Genomic DNA, 24400 nt, shown 5'->3' on the forward strand with positions numbered 1-24400 from the left:
GCATCAGCATTGTTCTTATAGAACATCCTGTGGAGGGTCAAATCACAGTCAGCATAATTGTACTATCATATGATAAATACGATATACAAAACCAGCTGATAATCTCTTAGAAAAAAAAACTACAGTAACCAAGACTTAAAAAGAACTGATATTGGCATCTGTATGCTTAATCCATTTTAAACTAATGCATAGAATTTATTACACAAGAGATAAAATTCAAGAATTCTACAGCACAATGGCTGAGTCATGTCTTAAGTGTAAAACTAACAATGCCTCAATAATAGATACCCTGGGTTTCCTAATAAGATCTAAGATGTTAATATTTCTGTACACTTTAGTATTGTAATCTGTGGCTGTCACTGAGCAGGCTGATACTTCATTTCATGGACCCAAGATCGAGAGGTAAGACTGTCCCCAATGCAATTCTAAAGTCTAACACATCCACAGTGTGATTTCAACAGATTTTTTTGTGTGTCAAATTAAGTCATTATTGTCTTTTGTTGAATTTATATAACAACATTCCAACCTTGTTTAGCATTATCTAGTCCAATTGGGACATGTTCCACTATTTTTATCCGTTTGCATCAGTTTCAATGGGGAACCTTTACTTTGAAGGCGAACGGTCGATTTCACTATTGTTGCTCACGCTAATGTTGTTCACGACACACACGTGGTTTGACGCCAGTCAAGGCGGGATGGCAGGCTGTCGAACGCTCAGAATATTACACTACAAGAGCTGTCGCTGGAATTCCCGATTATTGTTATGATTCAAGTCGAGACCTTATCACTGGATTTTCTGTCTAATTTTCATGCCGCTAGCTGTCATTTTCTCCTTCACCGATGTCGAGCAATGGAGAAGCGCCCATCCGCAATTGCTGATGACCTTCTCCTCTGCACACCGAAGCATATTTCTTGGAAACTGCGAAGCGGGGAGCGTTCTGACTTGTAACGTACATTATCATCAATTGAATTGACATTTATTTCACGAGAAGTGAAGTGCCTACAATCTATTCTACCAACACATTTTTTTTAAATAGTCAAGACGGAGGCAGATGCCCCTCGTTCTGTCACCCCGGCTACACTATGGTGGAATTTCCATCTCTCATTCCTTATTGGCCTCTCATCCGCTTTCTGGTGCCTTTGGCTATTACCAATGTAGCCATCGACCTCGGCGAACAGGTAGGTTTGCGACATCAAATTGACATGATACAACCTAGTTTGCGTAGCATATGTGTCGGTAGCCAACATTGGGGGTGAGGCAAGGCGATGAACGTCAAGCAGCTAACTAGCCATCTGGCACGGTCAAAACACTGTCGTGCTAACTAAACCTTGCTTGCTTGATTTGACTACTATGTTGACTTGAGGTAAGCTTTCAACATGGTACAGAATGTTTTTATCTATCCACCAGACCACCTCCACTACTAGTAGTAGTGGCCCACAGTTACATCATTTGACCATTCTAAGCGTAGAGATTACAAAACAGACGCGTGCATAAATGTATGTTTGTGTAAATGTGTGCGACTAGATATTTTGATGTTGGTAAACAGTAAACTAATTCTGCTACAGACAAATTATCTAGCTAGCAGCTGATGTAACCCATATTTAGACAATGGCTGCTCTTCTGTGTTTATATCAGTGGAGGCTCATCAGAGGAAGGGGAGGATCATCATCCTCAGTGAATTTCATAAATAAAAACCTTTTTAGATAAAACTATGCAAAATATATTCACATGTCACCAAATAATGGATTAAAACACACTATGCAATGAAGGTCTACAGTATCCTAAGCAGCACTCTAGTGTAGCACCATGGTGTAGCTGGAGGACAGCTAGCTTCTGTCTTCCTCTGGGTACTTTGACTTCAATACAAAACGTACGAGGCTCATGGTTCTCACCCCTTCCATAGACTCACACAGTAATGACAACTTCCGGAGGACGTCCTCCAACCTATCAGAGCTCTTGCAGCATGAACTGACATGTTGCCCACCCAATCAAAGGATCAGAGAATGAATCTAGTACTGAAAGCACAAGTTACAGCGAGCTAGCACTGCAGTGCATAAAATGTGGTGAGTAGTTGACTCAGAGAAAGAAAATAGTTGAACAGTTTTGAACAAATGGATTGCTTCCAAAATTAAGGAGAAGCGAGAGAGAAAGCTAGCCATATTTCGTAGTATAATTTTTTTCTCTTTCACTGTCTTAGCTAGCATTAAATGCGGTTAGCTAGCTTAGTCTACTCAAACACCCAGCTCAAACAAAGAGGGAGGCTATATTAGCTAGCTGGATATGGCTATCCAACACGGAACTCTTCCAAGTCAAGGTAAGCTTTTGGTTTTATAAATTTATTGCCACTAAGGCCTGCGGTGTATTTGCTAAACTGCTTGCTGCTGACTACACTGTACTGCATGATTGTAGCAGGTTTACTAACATGTTAGTTATAGTAGCTATGGTGATTGACTATAATGTGACAATGATGTAGGCTGTGTATAGCAGTTAGCAGTCATGAAATGAAGGTTTGGCTTGGAACATTATTTTTCACCTGGTCACAGATAGATGATGTGTTGTGCACTGAAGTCCACAAGCTAAGAAAAAAAGTAGGCGGAGTGATCGTAGATAGTTGCAGGAAGGAATTACAATATATATAAATCAATAACAATATGTTTATGTGACTGCTATGAAAGTGAACTGTGGTTAAGTGTGATCAAGGGTGTATTCATTCCGCCGATTCTGTTGAAAAACTTTTCTTAAACGGAAGCAAACAAAGCGGGGATAAACACCTGAATTTGACTAATAGAAACTTGTTTTTTAACTTTTGGACTAATGATTACACCCTGGATTTTATGAATCACAGTCATCCAATATGCTGTAATAGAAATTTGAGAACTTGTTCTCAACTTGCCTACCTGGTTACATAAAGGTAAAAAAAAATAAGGCCATGCTCATGAAATAATTAACAAATAAAAATAATCCTCCCTCATCTTAAACGTCACCAACCACCACTGGTTTATACAATGTAGCCTAGCATTCATTGGTGGTTAGGAGGGATTGGGCTATATATGCATCAGTGATATCTAGAGCAGTGAATGTAAACTAAAAAGCCCTTGAATTGTTATAGGGATCTATGGCATTGATCAAAGTGAGGTCCACTAGATATAACTGGGCAATAAGAGTAGATTTTGGTTTAATATATGCTGTCACTGATTTAATCATTAGTAGATGTACTGATACTTGTGCATATTTGTGGCTTGTGAAAATGCCATAATGCATGCAGAACTAAAGCACAGTTCAGTGGAGATGTTATGATTGTCCTTCCCCTGCCATAGCCCCACACCAGTGACCCACAGCTCCCATTCAGGCTCAGTCATATGACAGATGACAGGCCTAGCATCCTAGCTGGTATTCTTTCCTTGTGGACAGTGGGAGTCCAAGCGGCACAGTGTGTCTCGGAAGAGGTTAGGATTATGCTTATGTAATGGCCACGTGAGCAGATATAAATAGCACCCGGCTCCCTTCTATGGAAAGAGGCAGCTGTGGATGCTCTCTGGAGGCAAAGCTAAATGGAAGTGTTATTTAGTTGAATGACTAGTTCAGTGGTTCAGGATCACGACAGCGTGTAACGGAGAACAGTGTTTTTGCATCCTGGCTGCCCTAGCAGATCATATTTTCAAACATCCATTATGTTAAAGGTCCAATGCAGTCATTTTATCTCGATATTAAATCATTTCTGAGTAACAATTAAGTACTTTACTGTGATTGTTTTCAATTAAAATGTTCCACACAAAAAAAACTTAGCGAAGAGCAATTTCTCAAGCAAGAATTTTGCTAGGACTGCCTGGGAGTGGTGTGAGTGGAAAGGGGAAAACTGAAAATGAGCGGTAATTGGCAGAGAAGTTTGGAACTCTCTTTCTCATTGGCCTATTAACTCATTTACTGCATGGTGATGTCACAATGGAAGGCCATTAACATAATTTTAACAATTTCACAATATTATTCCTAACCCCATATTGTGGAAATATTTATAACGCATAGAAAAATCAAGTTTTTGACTGCACTGGGACTTGAATGGCAATTTTGTGGCTGAGACTCAGATTTTTTACTTTAAAATGTATGCCAAATAAAAATCATTGATTTCAAAGTTTAACAAATCATACAACTCTATGCACAAGGACTACTTTGAACAATTTACACAAATGTTCACAAAAACACATTTTACTGGAAGAACTGTGCAGATGCAAAGCTTGGTAACAGAATTATGGTAAAAAAAATTCCCTCAGTTTTTATGCGACCAGGTTTTCCAAAAGCTCTGTTAAATATCTGCTATGAATTAATATTTAAATATGTGTAGAAAGAAGGGTGTGTCAGCTATGACATGACACCTTGAGTTTGAAAAAAATCTGTTTTGGTGATTGAAGTACAGTAAGCGAAGTAGAATTACATCATGGGTCCCTGATCTGTACTACATTGACATTCATATCCATAATTATGCATTTCTTTCTATTTCATGGTGATGTATCCTGTTTAGGTACACAAAAGGTAGAAATATGCAATTGCGTCCTTTGCATATATGAGTATTATTCTACACTCTGGCTATTATTCAAATGAGCTCCGACCGCAAACAAGACCAAGTTTGGTTGGTCCAGACCAGACTAAATCTGAACCAATCGTAGACATCTGTCTCAACTGGCCATATGATATTTTGGCCATATCGCCCAGCCCTAGCTTAGACCCTTCTTTTACACCATCTAAGGTGTTTGTGTAATGCCCTCCATCGGCTCTTGAATATAGGGTGGGTGGTCATGTTTTAGCGGATAAATGTACTAACATGGGAATAACATGGACATTTAATCTTTCAAAATGGTACCACAAAGAGATCCACGCACCAGAGAATGTTGACTTGAATGGGAATATCAGTTGTTTTTAAATGACTGTCAATCTTCCATAGGAAACCTATTGAAATCAGAAGAAATATAGATGACAGAATAGACATTCCCATTTAAGTTGACATTCGACGGTGGGTGGGCGGACCGGCGGCCATATTTGTGGTACTTATTGCAAGTGAACATTTCAATTTCAATGGTGTACAAGCTAAATTGCAGTGGACTGAAGGGATATGCCCATTCTGTTAATTATATTTCTATGATTGAAATGACACCCACCCTGTATTCAAGAGTATGCTGTGTCTCAACCGATGGCGGGCACAACACATACACCTCAGATTGTCAATTAGGGTCTAAAACTCTGTGTTTTAAGATATTTGACATTAAAATTACTTTTTTTTCTAACATTCTTTTTCAAGATATTATTAAGTAGTTTGACAACCTTGTTTGTAAGCTTTTAAATTATGTCAAAATCAACCGTAAATCTTTTCCAGTGATTTAAGACATGGATGTCTCATGGTATAGTGGGATATGCAAAATGGGTGAACTTTGAGCACCTCTATCATCTGAATGTTTTGGCATTCCGGTCCAAAATGTCACTTTCTGACCACTTCTACCGACCAGCAAGAATAGTTTCATTCAAATCAAAAGGGGTGCAGTCAAAAAGTTATTGAAATCAAATGAAACAACAAAAAACAGTTAGAAGCTTAACATAACAGTATGCCAGTGGAAGGGAGGACAGTAGTAGGTAACCCAACTGTGGTAAGTGACTACTATAATTTCCCATTGTAGCCAATTCAGTTGCAGTAATTCCGTTAAAGATTTTTCAGTAGTTCTGTTACCGATTTGTTAGTTAGCATTGGCTGGCGAAACTACCTCAAACTTCCTTCATACTGAGCACAGAGACATAAAAATGGTATCCACAAGTTCATTTGACTCTGGGGAAGTAGATACAGTTCCTAATTGCCAAAATCCTAAAATGTCAATTTTTGTTAACGGAATTACAAGGCAATGTTTCTTAAACTGATAGAAGGCAAATCCTTTCTCCAAAACCAAATAAGTGTTGATATTAGTTGGCAGGGGTCTTTACTTCAACATTATTATGTTGTCATTTATTTCTAATACCCTTTGTTACATGGTTTTCTAAATTCCCTTTTCCATCCGTTTCACCAGAAATCAAAGCCATTACTTAGGCCTAATTTTTATTTTTAGATGGAAAATGATTGAAAATGCATCAAAACTCTTACTTAGCTTTCATTTGACACCCAAATTGATATGTTCCCAATGAGCTTCACGTCAGTGCTCATGGGTCCCTTTTTTTATTTTTTACTATTTTTTTAACATGGGAATGACCTTTACAAAGTATGTCACTGCTATCTTTTCACTGTATACAGTGTAAACCTACCATTTGCTTACTAGTAAATCGCAGTACTAGCCTGGTCCCAGATTTCTTTATGCTATCATGTCAGCTAACATGTTTGGCATGACAATTAGTGACAAGGATTCGACATGATAGCGCAAACAGATTTGGGACCAGCCTAGAGCGGCACTGGTATGAATGATGATGGCATGATGATGAGCCTAGTGGGGCTAATAAATTTTCACTCTTTCCAATCCATTCCCTTGCCCTTCTGGTCCTTGGCAGGCTCTTAACCGGGGTTTAGCAGGTTTTAAAGAGGATGCAGTTGAGATGCTAGCCAGCTACGGGCTGGCTTATTCGCTAATGAAGTTCTTCACTGGGCCCATGAGTGACTTCAAGAACGTGGGCCTGGTGTTTGTCAACAGCAAGAGGGACAGGGCCAAGGCTGTGCTTTGCATGGCGGTAGCAGGCACAATAGCATTCATCCTTCATGTTCTCATAGGTGAGGCTTTATGGGTGGTTTTGTCCCAAATTTTAATAGTAACTAACTACCCATATTTCTTATTAATTCCAAGTTATTATTTTACAATCCAATGATATGTGTCGGTTGTAATCTGCTTTTGGGTGAGCTCTTATTTTTGGGATAATTAAGAGGCAAACCTACTACTGTTTTTCTTATATCATGTTCAACTTTTCTAATCGTTTTAGTAGTGTCATCTCCTCAGTTCTCATAGTATCCTGACTGTCTTCCCCGTCTCCAGCCCATACAGACTTAGGCTACTACATCATCAATAAGCTCCACCATGTGGACGACTCCGTGGGCAACAAGACCAGGAGGGCTTTCCTCTACCTGGCCGCTTTCCCTCTGCTGGACGCCATGGTGAGCGCTGAGTAGAGTATACGGCTTGATTTCAAGACTGCGTCCCAAATGGCATGCTACTCCCTATAGGGCCCATTAGGGCTTTGGTCAAACAGTGCACTATGTAGGGAACAGGGTGCCATTTGGGATGCAGGCCAGCTCTTCCATGACCCAAAGTATGGCCAGTCAGAGAGCCATAATCATGGCAGAGGGAAGCTTAAAAACACCTGACCTAGAAAAATGATTTGCAATCCTCTGCTCATCATGCTGGGTCTTAAAATGGACAGACGCCTGTCCCTGTATTTCAACGACTGCATATCTTCTCTTTGCTTGGTCGAAATCAGATTTCAATGTGGGCCTTTGGCTTGCTGTTTTTAAACAAGCCAGATAAGAACAATGGGTACTTGGTGTTCTGAAATTCTTGGGTGGAGAAGCATCAATTGTCTCTTTGTTTATTGTTTTGTAGGCTTGGATCCATGCTGGAATTCTCCTTAAGCACAAATACAGCGTCATCGTAGGCTCTGCCTCCATCTCTGATGTTATCGCTCAGGTACTCTGCAGATTGCTTCCTTGTTTTTCACTAATCTCCATTACAGTGAAGACTGTTCCTTGTTGCCAAGACTAATGCAATTGACCTCAAAAGTGGTCTTGGCAGTATACCCTGCTCTGATAGGTTGTGACAGGGATGTGGCCGTAAGGGAGTGTCTCTAAGTTATAATGTCACGTGAAATGCCTTTCTTGCAAGCTCTAAACCCAACAATGTTGTAATCAATGTCAATGTAGTACTACAAATAACATAAGGTAGAACAAAACTACTTGAGGAATAAAATACGAAATAAGAAGAAAACGAAAGGTAAGTAAGCTACAGTTGAAGTCGGAAGTTTACATACACCTTAGCCAAATACATTTAAACTCAGTTTTTCACAATTCCTGACATTTAATCCTAGTACAAATTCCCTGTTAGGATCACCAGTTTATTTTAAGAATGTGAAATGTCAGAATAATAGTAGGGAATGATTTTTCAGCTTTTATTTCTTTCATCACATTCCCAGTGGGTCAGACGTTGACATACACTAATTGAGTGTATGGTGGCATTGCCTTTAAATTGTTTAACTTGGGTCAAATGTTTCGGGGAGCCTTCCACAAGCTTCCCACAATAAGTTGGGTGAATTTTGGCCCATTCCTCCTGACAGAGCTGGTGTAACTGAGTCAGGTTTGTAGACCTCCTTGCTCGCGCACTCTTTTTCAGTTATGCCCACAAATGTTATATAGGATTGAGGTCAAGGCTTTATGATGGCCACTCCAATACCTTGACTTTGTTGTCCTTAAGCCATTTTGCCACAACTTTGGAAGTATGCTTGGGGTCATTGTCCATTTGGTAGACCCATTTGCGACCAAGCTTTAACTTCCTGGCTGATGTTTCTTCAATATATCCACATAATTATCTCTCCTCATGATGCCATCTATTTTGTGAAGTGCACCAGACCCTCCTGCAGCAAAGCACCCCCACAACATGCTGCTGCCACACCCATGCTTCACGGTTGGGATGGCGTTCTTTGGCTTGTAAGCATCCCCCCCTTTTCCGCCAAACATAACGATGGTCATTATGGCCAAACAGTTCTTTGTTTCATCAGACCAGAGGAAATTTCTCCAAAAAGTACGATCTTTGTCCCCATGTGCAGTTGCAAACCGTAGTCTGGCTTTTTTATGGCGGTTTTGGAGCAATGGCTTCTTCCTTGCTGAGTGGCCTTTCAGGTTATGTCAATATAGGACTCGTTTTACTGTGGATATAGATACTTTTGTACCTGTTTCCTCCAGCATTTTCACAAGGGGAGTGGTCTGGTCCTTTGCTGCTGTTCTGGATTGAATTGGCACTTTACGCACCAAAGTATGTTCATTTCTAGGAGACGGAATGCATCTCCTTCCTGAGAGGTATGACGGCTGCGTAGTCCTATGGTGTTTATACTTGCGTATTATTATTTGTACAGATGAACGTGGTACTTTCAGGCATTTGGAAATTGCTCCCAAGGATGAACCAGACTTGTGGAGGTCTACATTTTTTTCTGGGGTCTTGGCTGACTTCTTTATATTGTCCCATGATGTCAAGCAAAGAGGCACTGAGTTTGAAGGTAGGCCTTGAAATACATCCACAGGTACACCTCCAGTTGACTCAAATTATGTCAATTAGCCTATCAGAAAGCAATGACATAATTTTCTGGAATTTTCCAAGCTGTTTAAAGGCACATTCAACTTAGTGTATGTAAACTTCTGACCCACTGGAATTGTGATACAGTGAATTATAATTGTCTGTAAACAATTTTTGGAAAAATTACTTGTCATGCACGAAGTAGATGTCCTAACTGACTTGCCAAAACTATAGTTTGTTAACAATACATTTTTGGAGTGGTTGAAAAACGAATTTTAATGACTCCAACCTAAGTGTATGTAACCTTCCGACTTCAACTGTATATACAGGGTCAGTTCCAGTACCATATTTACAATGTGGAGGGATACTGGAGTGCTGGAAGTAGATATGTATAGTGGTAAGGTGACATGCTAAACAGAGTAGCATCAGCGTTTATGATGATTGTATCTAAGTGCGTGTGTATAGTCAGTATAAATGTGTGTGCGAGAAAATTCAGTGAGTCGTGTGTGTTGGGAGTGTGTAGAGATCTGACTGTGGTCTCCCTCCTCTCCGTGGCAGATTGTGTTTGTGTCCATCTTGCTGCACAGTAACCTGCCGTGTGTGGAGCCCCTGCTCATCCCCATCCTCTCCCTGTACATGGGAGCCCTGGTGCGCTTCACCATCGTGGGCCTAGGCTACTACTACAACATCCACGACAAGATCCCTGACTCCAGTGGACTTGACGTGGGGGTACGCCGTTTCCTTAGTCGCCCTACTGGGACCTTTTTTAAATGACAGATGGAGTTCAACATGTGGTGCGTCTTTTCTGGGGCATCAATTCATCTTGGTCTTCTAAAACTGTCTTTGTTGCAGTTGCAGACTACTGTGTAATAGTAGCTTATGTCCGAAAAGGAACCAGGACAATTAGGTCAATGGCCCCTATTTTATCTAGTAATCAATACTACTGCCCTGACATGAGGAGCTAGCTCTACAACTACAAAGCACCCAGATTGAACATACCCTTGTTTCCCCCACTCGTTCCCGTTCACTTTGCAGGGAGATGCCACCATCAGGAAGATGTTGAGTTTCTGGTGGCCTCTGGCCCTCATCCTCGCTACCCAGCGTATCAGCAGGCCCATTGTCAACCTCTTTGTGTCCCGGGACCTCAAGGGGAGCAGCGAAGCTACTGAGGTGAGTTTGTAGACTACTCGGTCCACTCCCCAATAATACCCCATTTAGCTCAGTCCCACTCACTGTTATTCGGCAGCTGCCAAACACAATGTCCTTTACCAGAAGTGGTCTGGATTCTAATCTAATGTTTTGTTGTCTGAGGAGAGAGGCTGCTGGCTCATGGGAGGAGGAATTTATAATGTCAACTGTGTGGGTGGGGGGGGGACCTTTTGACTTCTAGTGTTCATTACCATGCTAAAGTGACTTCATACAGCCGAACTCTTAGCATCAGTTCGGCCTGTAGTACAGGCTTTGCATTTATCCACTCGCTAGGTTGATTCCCTTCTCATGATATCACAGCTGAAATGCCCAAATTAATTTGAACAATCTGTCTGGACCTTTCGTGCATTCAGAGACCTAACCAGAGGCAAAACAATAAGCTGTTTACCAGAATGAACTGGAAATAATCAAAAGCACATTGGCTGCCAGTGGTGTTTACGTGATTCAACCTGAAACTCAGAGGGTGACCTCACACTGACAGTGACTGAAAACATTCCTAAACATCTCTACTGTGTCTGTGCAAAGACTGTCACTGCCTGTTTTTATTGGTTACACACAATGCTGACAAGCCCGAGGCACTTGCCCTGGTATGAACATGGGAAAATCCTAATGCGATTACAAACTAAGCTAATTGTCTTTGCTGACAGGTTTTGGCTAGTCAGTCATGTTTTAACATCTTGGCTACATTGCTGTAAGCTGTCCAAAAAGGAAATTAAATGTCATGTGAATCCTAATGACTCTTTTTGCTTGGCCAGGCAGTGGCTGTGCTCACTGCCACCTACCCTGTGGGTCACATGCCCTATGGCTGGCTGACTGAACTGAGAGCTGTCTATCCCGCTTTCGACAAGGTAAACCAAGGCCAGTCTAACAATAGCCTCTTGTTGCAGATCATAACATATTATATATATTTGGGTACTGAGTCCAGGTGGCATGCATTTTATTTCCCACTAATGATAATGTTCTCTTCTTCAATAGACCAATCCCAGCAATAAGCTCATATCCGGCACACCGGTCACAAAGACTCATATCAAAAAGTTTACAGCCTGTTGTTTGGTGCTATCGCTCACGGTAAGAAGGATGTATGGCTCTTTATGTTTTTATTCCAATACTGTCACACAATCAAATACTATTGAGAAGTATACTAACTCTATAGAGATAAAAAAAAATGAGAATCCAGAGTGTAGAATTCAGAGCCAAAACCAAGACGATCTTAGCTTTTGTGTTCTGTTTGTCAGTTATGGCACAAAGCATGCCACACATCAGAGACAAACAGTTTTGAGACTCACGCAAGCAGAGCGGAACATCCTTTCAGTGTTCTATGTGGGCATTCTTGGCGTTTGTTCATGTCAATGCTTCTTACATAATGATGTAGTCAGACGGGTATCCTACTTAATAATTTTCTGAACTCTATAGCCTATTTGTTTTTGAAAAACTACTCCTCGTGTGAAAAGGAAGAAGTAAGGCGAAGATGACACTGGATGGATAAACACTATGCCATAGATAAATATATACTTATGCTCTGGATAAGCCCTGGGGCTTGAAGCGCTAAGCCACCAAACGAGCAGGTATAGAACCAGCTATGCGGAATAAGTGGTTTCAATGCCTGTATGTTTGGACAGAATGTACAGTATTTATATAGCAATGTTTTTTTTGTTCTATATCTGACTTCAGGTGTCAGGTTGCAGTGTGTGAGTGTGTCAGAGTGAGAGGGAGAGGCACACCAGGTTGGTGTACTGTCGTTTCCCCGAACACTTCTTCTCCTGGTTTAAAGGGCATAATACAATTGTGGCATTTCCATAAACACATGTGTTTCACATAACATATCAGTTTCCATATGCATGTGAATTTCAGAGCAAAGTAATGGAAGCTGACTTCTATTTTTCATCCAGCTCTATTGGTAATAGAACAGAGCACAACAAGTTGGCCTTGTAAAAGCACTGTTGAGAAAGGTATAGTTCCGCCTTGTCATAAATCCTCTGTTTTTTTCACGGTTTCGGTATCGGGATATGTGGTAAATACAGGGTAGAAATGAGAACAGAGAAAAACCCTGAGACTGATTTGATGGGGAGGAAATAATGTGTCCCTAATGACTTGGGATGTGAAAAACAGGAAGTTGGTGGAAAAGCGAAGGCCTTGGAGCCACAGAGAGGAGTGGCGGTAGCATGCCAACCAGATGTGGAATTCCACTGTTATAAACAAGTGGGTGTGGGCTCAAGCCTGGCAACCAGGGTTCTGTGGTTGCCATGGTGCCGTAAGACAGCCTAAACAGAGACATCTAAAATATGTACAGAATTTAGAGATATCAGCTTTTTTTGTTTTTGATAAGTCATTGACTTGTTGATTTGATATATCTGGTTGTTTTAACCCACATAGTTGCAGGACTGATTGCAGGTTGACTTGATTAACGTTAATGTTTGCATTTTAAAGATCCATCGCAGCACCGGCCTCTTTTTGATCAATGAGACCTGACTGCATTATGGAAATGGAAGAGTGCTCGCAGTGAGGATGACTACTGGTCTGGTTTGGACTGATGTTTAGTGGGATGTTTTGCGCTGTCGCAGCAGCATCAACCAAGTGGGTGCTACACAGTTGTGGAGGAGTACGAAATCCATGCTACAGAGTGGCTGAGAGTCGACTCCAAAATAATCAATTTCTCGACTCCTTGCCCGTCGATTCACGGTGTCAAGCTTCGATTATGCTAAGAATAAACTCCTCGACTCCTAAGATTCAGTAGTTTTGCAACTGAGGAGACTGAGTAGACTAGTTGCCGTAGGCTACTTCTGAGAACAAACTCTCGCATCTTTCACAGTAAAGAAAGAGCAAGCTGGGGGGAGGGGCACATCCAGGCAGGTCAAATACCAGGCATACAGTCAGAACCATGTATCGCTAATCAAAAGCTGTATCTCACAATTTCTTGGCTTGCAATGTCTCGCAAGTTCACTAAAGTAAGGGCTATTAATTATTTGGATAATCTATTCGAAGTATTCAACACCTTGTTATGGCGAGCCTAAATAAGTTCAGGAGTAAAAATGTGCTTAACAAGTCACATAATAAGTTGCATGGACTCACTCTGTTAGCAATAATAGTGTTTAACATGATTTTTGAATGACGACCTCATCTCAGTACCCAAGACATACAATTATCTGCAAGGTCCCTCAGTTGAGCAGTGAAATTCAAACACAGATTTCACCACCTGGGAAGTTTTCCAATGCCTCGCAAAGAAGGGCACCTAAACTCAGCAAAAAAGAAAAGTTCCTTTTTTCAAGACCCTGTCTTTCAAAGATAATTTGTTAAAATCCAAATAACTTCACAGATGTAGATTGTAAAGGGTTTAAACACTGTTTCCCATGCTTGTTCAATGAACCATAAACAATGAATTAACTTACACCTGTGGAACGGTCGTTAAGACACTAACAGCTTACAGACAGTAGATAATTAAGGTCACAGTTATGAAAACTTAGGACACCAAATAGGCCTTTTTACGGACTCTGAAAAACACCAAAAGAAAGATGCCCAGGGTCCCTGCTCATCTGCACGAACGTGCCTTAGGCATGCTGCAAGGAGGCATGAGGACTGCAGATGTGGCCAGGGCAATAAATTGCAATGTCCGTACTGTGAGACGCGCTACAGGGAGACAGGACGGACAGCTGATCGTCGTCGCAGTGGCAGACCATGTGTAACAACACCTGCACAGGATCGGTACATCCGAACATCACACCTGCAGGACAGGTACAGGATGGCAACAACAACTGCCCGAGTTACACCAGGAATGCACTATCCCTCCATCTGTGCTCAGACTGTCCGCAATAGGCTGAGAGAGGCTGGACTGAGGGCGTGTAGGGCTGTTGTAAGGCAGGTCCTCACCAGACATCACCGGCAACAACGTTGCCTATGGGCACAAACCCACCGTCGCTGGACCAGACAGGACTGGCAAAAACGGCTCATCGCTGACGAGTCGCGGTTTTGTCTCACCAGGGGTGATGGTCGGATTTGCGTTTATCGTTGAAGGAATGAGCGTTACACCGAGGCCTGTACTCTGGAGCGGGATCGAGGTGGAGGGTCCGTCATGGTCTGAGGCAGTGTGTCGCAGCATCATCGGATTGAGTTTGTCATTGCAGGCAATCTCAACACTGCATTACAGGGAAGATTACCTGCGTTACAGGTATGCCAGCAGCCATACTGCTCGTTCTGTGTGTGATTTCCTGCAAGACAAGAATGTCAGTGTTCTGCCATGGCCAGCGAAGAGCCCGGATCTCAATCCCATTGAGCACGTCTGGGACCTGTTGGGTCGGAGTGTGAGGGCTCGGGCCATACCCCCAGAAATGACCGGGAACATGCAGGTGCCTTGGTGGAAGAGTGGGGTAACATCTCACAGCAAGAGATGTCAAATCTGGTGCAGTCCATGAGGAGGAGATGCACTGCAGTACTTAATGCAGCTGGTGGCCACACCAGATACTGAATGTTACTTTTGATTTTGACCCCTCCCTTGTTCAGGGACACATTATTCCATTTCTGTTAGTCACATGTCTCTGGAACTTGTTCAGTTTATATCTGTTGTTGAATGTTATGTTCATACAAATATTTACACGTTAAGTTATGTTATGACAGTGAGAGGACGTTTCTTTTTTTGCTGAGTTTATTGGTATATGGGTTAAAACAAAAAATGGAATATCCCTTTTGAGCATGATGAAGGTATTAATTACACATTGGATGGTGTGTCAATACAGCCAGTCACTACCAAGATACAGGTGTCCTTCCTATCTAAATTGCTGGAGAGGAAGGGAACCACTCAGGGATTTCACCATGAGGCCAATGGTGACTTTAAAACAGAGTTTAATGGTTGTGATAGGAGACAACTGAGGATGGCTCAACAACATTGTTGTTACTCCACAATACTAACCTAATTGACAGAGTGAAAAGAAGGAAGCCTGTACCGAATAACAAGGCACTAAAGTAAAACTGCAAAAAATGTGGGTAAGCAATTAACTTTTTGTCCTGAATATAAAGTGTTGTTTGGGGCAAATCCAATGCAACACATTACTGAGTAGCACTCTATATTTTCAAGCATAGTGGTGGCTGCATCATGTTAAGGATTGGGGAGTTTTTCAGGACCAAAATGGCAAAATCCTAGTGGAAAATCTGGTTCAGTCTGCTTTCCACCAGACACTGGGAGATTAATTCACCTTTCAGCAGGACAAGAACATAAAACACAAAGCCAAATTATACACTGGAGTTGCTTACCAAGAAGACAGTGAATCTGCCTGAGTGGCCAAATTATTATTATTATTATTATTATTATTATAAAATAAAATAAACTTAATCTACTTGAAAATCTGTGGCAAGACCTGCAACTAGTTGTCTAGCATGATCAACAACCAATTTGACAGAGCTTGAAGAATTTTGAAAGTAATAATTGTGAAATGTTGCACAATCCATGTGTGGAAAGCTCTTAGAGACTTACCCAGAAAGACTCACAGCTGTAATTGCTGTCAAATGTGTTTCTACAAAGGATTGACTCAGGGGTGTGAATAATTATTTCAATTACAAAAAATATATATTCTTCATTTGACCTTTTATTTAACTAGGCAAGTCAGTTAAGAACAAATTCTTATTTTCAATGACGGACTAGGAACAGTGGGTTAATTGTCTTGTTCAGGGGCAGAACGACAAATTTTTACCTTGTCAGCTTTCACTTTGTCATTCTGGGGTATTGTGTGTAGATGGGTGAGAGAAAAAATAATCTATTTAATCCATTTTGAATTCAGGCTGTAACACAACAAAATGGAATAAGTCAAGGGGTATGAATACTTTCTGAAGGCACTGTATGTTGGTGTTTCCTTTACTTTGGCAGTTACATGTATATAGCATACTGCACATTGGGCCAGATAGCCATGGCCTACGGGCTTGATGGAAACACAGGCTCAGCCTCTGACAGCCCACATGCCAAGACTTGCTCTGATTGCGTCTGACTCTGTGGGAAAGTGAACAGTGCAGAGAGAAGACAGACAAGTGTACAATAAACACCACAAAGGAAACATTTCACTGCCAGTTTAGACTGTAAACAGAGCAAATGGGTTTTAAATGATTTTCTTTATAACATCAAATTGACTTTAGATGGCTTTTAGAGATTTAGACAGAGTGAGGAAGTCTTGTGAAAAAGGGAGGAAAACCACGATTCATTGATGACTCAGCATGACCTGTCTATTTGTATACAGTATTGTGACTGACTAAACATAGACATTCAGCAAAACATCCGAGAGTCATCGGCACGACTGCACTGCTACATTTTCTTTGACAATTCAAATATTTCTAACCAGAACCAGAGGAACACATCATATACACTGAACAAAAATATAAACGCAACATGCAACAATTTCAAATATTTTACATAAGGAAATCAATCAATTGAAATAAATTCATTAGGCCCTAATCTATGGATTTCACATCTGTTGGTCACGGATAAAAAAAAAAGTAGGCGCGTGGATCAGAAAGTCAGTATCTGGTGTGACCACCATTTGCCTCATGCAGCGCGACACATCTCCTTCGCATACAGTCGATCAGGCTGTTGATTATCACCTGTGGAATGTTGTCCCACTCATCTTCAATGACTGTGCGAAGTTGCTGGATATTGGCGGGCACTGGAACACAATGTCGTACACGTTGATCCAGAGCATCCCAAACATGCTCAATGGGTGACATGTCTGAGTATGGAGACCATTTCAGAACTGGGACAATTTCAGCTTCCCGGAATTGTGTATAGATCCTTGCGACATGGGGCTGTGCATTATCATGATGAAACATGAGGTAATGGCGTCAGATGAATGGCACAACAATGGGCCTCAGGATCTCGTCACGGTATCTCTGTGCATTCAAATTGCCATCGATTTAAAATGCAATTGTGTTCATTGTCTGTAGCTTATGCTTGCCCATACCATAACCCTACCACCACCGTGAGGCACTCTGTTAACAATGTTGACATCAGAAAACCCCTCGCCCATGATGCCATACACGCTGTCTGCCATCTGCAGGGTACAGTTGAAACTGGGATTCATCCGTGAAGAGCACATTTCTCGGAGCATGCCAGTGGCCATCGAAGGTGAGTATTTGCCCACTAAAGTCCGTTACGACACCAAACTGCAGTCAGGTCAAGACCCTGGTGAGGATGACGAGCACGCAGATGAGCTTCCCTGAGATGGTTTGTGCAGAAATGATTTGGGTCTGTAAACCCACAGTTTCATCAGCTGTCCGGGTGGCTGGTCTCAGATGGTCCTGCAGATGAAGAAGCCGGATGTGAAGGCCCTGGGCTGGCATGGTTACACGTGGTCTGCGGTTGTGAGGCACGGTTAGACATACTGCCGAATTCTCTAAAACGACGGAGGCGGCTTATGGTAGAGAAATGAACATTCAATTCTATGGCAACAGCTCTGGTGGACATTCCTGCAGTCAGCATGCCAATTGCGTGCTTCCTCAACTTGAGACATCTGTGGCATTGTTGTGTGACACAACAGCACTTTTTAGTGGCCTTTTATTGTGCCCAGCACAAGGTGCACCTGTGTAATGATCATGCTGTTTAATCAGCTTCTTGATATGCCACACCTGTCAGGTGGATGCATTATCTTGGCAAATGAGAAATGCTTACTAACAGGGATGTAATCAAATTTGTGCACAGGATATTTGAGAAATAAGGTTTTTGTACGTATGGAACATTTCTGGATAAATAAAAAATTCAGCTCATGAAACATGGAACATGTGTTTATTTTTGTTCTGTGTAGTTTATAAGTTGTCTTTTACCTCAGTGATTGAGTTGCAATATTGTGTTATGTACGGTATTGTACATTGTTACTGCAATTAGAATTAATTATATTTTGGTTACAAGCCTGGCTTATGTTAACATCAAAAGGGACTACGGTGAACCTAAACTCAGTCGCCTTAATGATCTAGTCAATTCCAACGGGGAATGTTTTGGCAAGGTTATGTAACGGAGTTGAATAACTTTGTTTTTGTTTGCCCGGCAACATGTGTATAACACCTCTTGTGTGTTTTTGTGCGGCCAGCTCTGCTTTGTGGTGTTCTGGACCCCTCACATCTCTGAGAAGATTCTAGTGAATGTGATTGGTGTGGACCTTGCCTTCGCTGAGCTCTGTGTGGTTCCACTAAGGATTTTCTCCTTCTTCCCTCTGCCAGGTAAGGAGTGCACAAAGTGCGTAATATCTGTTGGTTGCAGCACTAGAGTTGTGAGTTTGATTCCCCCATGACCCACACATACTTGCCATATATAACAGGAAGTGTTACAGGAAATGTCTGCTGGAAATGTCTGACTATTTAGGATTAGTCACCCAAATGAGCCTCCTAGTATGTAGTGTCCTGACATGTTCCTATCTTGAGTACGAGGGTTTTCTGTGTTAACACAATGCTGTACCGCTGAGCCCGGAGTCATGGTCTGTGGTCCAAATGGCACCCTATTCCCTATATAGTGCACTACTTTGGACCAAAACTCCATTGGCTCTGGTCAAAAGTAGTGCACTATAAAGGTTATAGGGTGCCAGTAGGGCACTACAAAGGGAATAGGGGGCCATTTGGGATGCTACCATGGTCTGCTGAGACAGCAGTCTGATTTGACGTTTCCACTGACTTTGTCCCCTGTGTGTGTAGTGACAGTCCGGGCCCACCTGACTGGCTGGCTCATGACTCTGAAGAAGACCTTTGTGCTGGCCCCCAGCTCTGTGCTCCGCATCATCGTCCTCATCACAAGCCTGGTCGTGCTGCCTTATATGGGGTAGGTGGACACCTCACTGAAATGGCACCCTATTCACTACTTTTGACTGGGTGCACTGTAAAGGGAATAGAGTTCCATTTAGTACACACGGTCTGTTTCCTTCAGCTAACATATATTCACCAGTCTCATAATAATGTAAACTATGATGTGGCCTGAGAGATTTGATATTGTAACGAGCCTGTATGGCCACCAAAACTCTCACGTAGTTTGTTAACTAGCATAAACAGCCCATGACGATAATTTCCCATGAAATAATCAAGTTGTCGTTTATTTGGATCAACATAGGTCGGTGCGCGCTGACGCACATAAGCACCTCTAGAACTGACAGACCCAGCATGCCCCAGCGTCATCAACTACAACAACTCATTTGCATAACATTGTGTGATATGCTGAGTGACGAAATCAGCTTCTATCTCCAGGCTATCAGACTGTTAAACAAACAGTCACCACTAGCCGGCCTCCGCCCAGTGCCCTGCACCTTAGAGAATGCTGCCCTATGTACATAGTCATTGAACACTGGTCAGTTTAATAATGTTTACATACATACATACATACATACATACATACATACATACATACATACATACATACATACATACAATTTATATTCTGGTCTCTGACATTGATATTTCTTAATTTAAATTTTTATGGATTGTGTGTAATGTTTATTTTTGTGTTTTACTGCACTGTTGGAGCTAGAATCAAGCATTTTGCTGCACCTACGACAACATCCTCAAATCGTTGTATCGACCAAAAAACTTTGATTTGACACATTACAATATGAATTATGTTCTATTCTAAAACGGGATACCTAAAGATGGTTTATTTGAATTCAGCAAACTTTATTGCTTAGTGTGACATTTTGATTGGACACCAATCTGACACGGAGTTGAGGAGCTGCTCTCCGTTTCATGATAAGCAAACATGAATAGAAATGTATTCAGATCAGATTTTACATCAGAAATATGTAAATTGTCACCGTTCACCACCTCACCTACCATCAAATGCAGACTTTGCAAATTCAGTGTGAGGGTATGAGTTCTCTGCGGTTTTGTATTTAGCCAATAGCCTCATTAAATCTTTAGACCGGTTCTTTGTGCATGGTTTTCAATTAAACATAAGGTAGCATAATATACAGTACCAGTGAAAAGTTTGGACACCTACTCATTTCAGGATTTCTTTATTTTTACTCTTCTACATTGTAGAATAATAGTGAAGACAAACTATGAAATAACACATATGGAATTATGTAGTAACCAAAAAATGTGATATTCTTCAAAGTAGCAACCCGTTGCCTTGATGACAGCTTTGCGCACTCTTGGCATTCTCTCAACCAGCTTCATCAGGAATGCTTTTCCAACCGTCTTGAATGAGTTCCCACATGCTGAGCACTTGTTGGCTGCTTTTCCTTCACTCTGCGGTCCAACTTATCCCAAACCATCTCAGGTGATTGTGGAGACCAGGTCATCTGATGCAGCACTCCATCACTCTCCTTGTTCAAATAGCCCTCACACAGACTGGAGGTGTGTTTGGGGGGGGGGTCATTGTCGTGTTGAAAAACAAATGATAGTCCCACTAAGCGCAAACCAGATGGGTTGGCGTATTGCTGCAGAATGCTTTCGTAGCCATGCTGGTTAAATGTGCCACCAGCAAAGCACCCCAACACAATCACACCTCCATGCTTCATGGTGGGAACCACACATGCAGAGATCATCCTTTCCCCATACTCTGCGTCACAAAGACACAGCAGTTGAAACCTTGGTAGGCTGTCATTTTAAATAAGAATTTGTTTTTGTCTCACTTGCCTAGTTAAATAAATATGAAAAACAAAATCTCATTTGGACTCAAACCAAAGGATAGATTTCCACCTGTCTAGTGTCCTTCAGTAATGGTTTCTTTGCAGCAATTTGACCATCAAGGCCTGATTTACTCTGTCTGTTACCTGAACTCTGTGAAGCATTTATTTGGGCTGCAATCTGAGGTGCAGTGAACTTATCCTCTGCAGCAGAGGTAACTCTGGGTCTTGCTTTCCTGTGTCGGTCCTCATGAGACAGTTTCATAGCGCTTGATGGTTTTTGCTCGTGCACTTGAAGAAACTTTCAAAGTTCTTAATTTTCCGGATTGACTGACCTTCATGTCTTACAGTAATAGACTGTCGTTAATCTTTGCTTATTTGAGCTGTTCTTGCCATAATATGGACTTGGTCTTTTACCAAATAGGGTTATCTTCTGTATACCACCCCTACTGTTTCACAGCACAACAGATTGGCTCAGACGTATTAAGAAGGAAAGAAATTCCACAAATCAAATCAACAAAATGTGATTGGCAGCTTCATTAAATAGTACCCGTAAAACACCATTCTCAACGTCAACAGTGAAGAGGCGACTCTGGGATGCTGGCCTTCTAGGCAGAGTTCCTCTGTCCAGTGTCTGTGTTGTTTTGCCCATCTTAGTCTTTTATTTTTATTAGCCAGTCTGAGATATGACTTTTTCTTTGCAACTCTGCCTGGAAGGCCAGCATCCTGGAGTCACCTCTTCACTGTTTTTTAATATATATATATATATATATATATATATATTTTTTTTTAACCTTTATTTAACAAGGCAAGTCAGTTAAGAACAAATTCTTATTTTCTATGACGGCCTAGGAACAGTGGGATAACTGCCTGTTCAGGGGCAGAATGACAGATTTGTACCTTGTCAACTCAGGAATTTGAACTTTCGGTTACTAGTCCAACGCTTTAACCACGAGGCTACCCCAGGGTTATCTTCAGTATACCACCCCTAACTTGTCACAACTGTTTTGGCTCAAACACAAATTCCACAAATTAACTTAACAAGGCACACCTGTTAATTGAAAGGCATTTCAGGTGACTACCTCATGAAGCTGGTTGAGAGAATGCCAAAGCTGTCAAGGCAAAGGGTGGCTATTTAAGAATCTCATAACATATTTTGATTTGTTTAACACTTGTTACTACATGATTCCACATGTGTTCTTTCATAGTTTGTCTTCACTATTATTCCACAATGTAGAAATAAAAATAAAGAAAAACCCTTGAATGAGTAGATGTGTCCAAACTTTTGGACTGGTACCGAGTTAATAAAACATGCATCTATCTATGTGCTATGCTCAAAGCAAGTGTTTTTGCTGCACAAGAATTCGACCCATCGACAATACTAGCTGCACTTTTACTCTACTTTATCTGTAAATACAAGTGAATGTGTCACTGCCATTTCTGTCTGAACCATATGCGACAAAGCGGTGTGACTTCAAGATGGTCATTTCACTGTGGGCAAACGGTATCTTGAGCATAAATCACTATAAAAGACTGACCATAATAGAGAGGACTCTTCTTCCATCGCTTAGCAATGCCTCTCATCCGGACTGACAAGCCGAAGCCAGTATATCAGACCTGCTGCTATACTTTCTTTACCCCAGAAAAAAAACATCCGTGTTTGCTAGACGCCAGGCTATTTCGCAACAAGACATCTAGGATGACTTACATTCTTCCAGAACTAATTTGCACATTTTTCCCTTGCCACACACTGTAGGCCTACAACTAAATGGCTATTTTGCTTTAGTTTCTTTAGAGGAAGTGTGAAATGGGCCTATTTTAGTCTATACGGCCCCCCAAAATGTATTCCAATAGGGTAAGTCTGTACCACATAGGCCTACGGTATATCCTGTATTCTGAGCTCTACTGGTCAGTTGTTCCAGTTTTAATGAAAGCTGGGGTTTGTGTTTCAGTGTCCACGGGGCCACACTGGGGGTTGGGTCTCTGTTGGCTGGTTTCATAGGGGAGTCTACCATGGTGGCCATTGCGGCCTGCTATGTCTATCGAAAACAGGTGAGAGAACCCCTACATAAAGGAAGAGTAAGAAACGGTATAGCAGGGTTCAAAAACTGGCGGCCCATGGGTGATTTCATTTGGCCCCCAAAGTTGAGCAATTTATTGTTGGACATACGACTGTAAAAACACCAAGTAAGCTCCAAGTTATTTTACTTTGGAACAGATTTCCTAAATTATTCCCACACGAGAGATGTGACCCTATACAATTGCAAGCATGATTGTTGTAGTCATATGTTTGTGCTTCTTGCAGTCAATTTGTCGTCATGTTCCAGCCCCCTGACCGTCCCCTCGAGAAAATATTGTCCCGTGCCTGAATCTAGTTGATGAGCCCTGCTGTATAGTCATATAGTGAAGTACAAAATAACTATAAATTGCTCCTCATTCCTTTCAGCTCTTTCTTATATTCCTTTTCTTTCATTCTCTCCTTTCCCACAGAAAAACAATGAGATGGCCAGCGAGCTGGTGGTGGAGGGAGAGGACTCGGCTCCTATGAGCGAGGTGTGTTCCAGAACTCAGATGGATGCCATTGAGGAGCTCCAGGAGGAGGAGCTTCAGGAGTAGAGGCACATGGAGAGAGAGACAGGAGAAATTGGAGCTGAGCTCCATTAGAAAAAAGGGAATTCCAGCAGAAGAGGACCATGGGTAGGCCCCAATACCGGACCTGAGAGAAGAACACAGATCGCTTAATAGGCTCCTTGAGTGGATGATCAGCCATGATGAGGAACACGCACTGTACAGACAAGCCATGCACTGAAATCCATGTAAATACCTTCCAATCCTCTGGACAATTAATGTATTCATGAACTGCAGAAATAGGATAAGTATTAATCACTTTCATCATCGTGTTACTGCTAATTGAGCATGGGAAATAACTGATGTAGGAAAACCGGTCCTCAGCTAAGGGAAATGTTGTGGAGAAATTGAAACATTATTTTACTTGGATAATCAAGTAAAAGAAGCACAGCTTTATTTTATTTTAATGCTGGAACATTTTAAAAGGACCTGTTGAGTTGGGCAAGTGTATTTTACATTGAATGGTGTTCAAGAACTTGAGTTCTGTTTTATATAGGCGACGGGAATTTGCAAAGTGTATATTAACTTGCAGAAAGGGGTCGGGAATCCCTCAGTATCTTAGTGGGTGTGTGTGACTGTGTTTGCATCATTATGCTCGTCCACTTTATGCAGTCTGGGAATGTTTCATTTTATTTTGACAAGTATAGCTATTTTCTTAATAGCACATTCTGACTGTTCGATGTACATATTGTAAAGGCATTATATTATTTGGCAAATAAATTGTTATTTAAAGAGCCCATCTGACTATTGAAACA

At 41.5% G+C, this 24400-nt stretch overlaps 1 protein-coding gene across 2 annotated transcripts; it reads left to right on the forward strand.

The window, feature by feature from the left end:
* The first annotated feature begins 666 nt into the window (after positions 1-666).
* Positions 667-24382, forward strand: LOC135517448 (progressive ankylosis protein homolog). Of its 2 annotated transcripts, none has more exons than XM_064941758.1 (12): positions 667-1179; positions 6518-6734; positions 6994-7112; positions 7558-7641; positions 9796-9966; positions 10273-10407; positions 11202-11294; positions 11422-11514; positions 18501-18630; positions 19099-19222; positions 22970-23069; positions 23508-24382. In XM_064941758.1, the coding sequence occupies exons 1-12, from the start codon at positions 1084-1086 to the stop codon at positions 23631-23633; spliced, it is 1488 nt and encodes a 495-aa protein (XP_064797830.1). In that variant the 5' UTR covers positions 667-1083; the 3' UTR covers positions 23634-24382. The 2 variants fall into 2 exon arrangements, with proteins under 2 accessions (XP_064797830.1, XP_064797831.1); XM_064941759.1 differs by lacking the exon at positions 667-1179 and adding an exon at positions 1968-2315.
* Positions 24383-24400: the final 18 nt, after the last annotated feature.

This window comes from Oncorhynchus masou, chromosome 28 (genome assembly GCF_036934945.1).
Source record: "Oncorhynchus masou masou isolate Uvic2021 chromosome 28, UVic_Omas_1.1, whole genome shotgun sequence".
Lineage (NCBI taxonomy): Eukaryota > Metazoa > Chordata > Actinopteri > Salmoniformes > Salmonidae > Oncorhynchus > Oncorhynchus masou.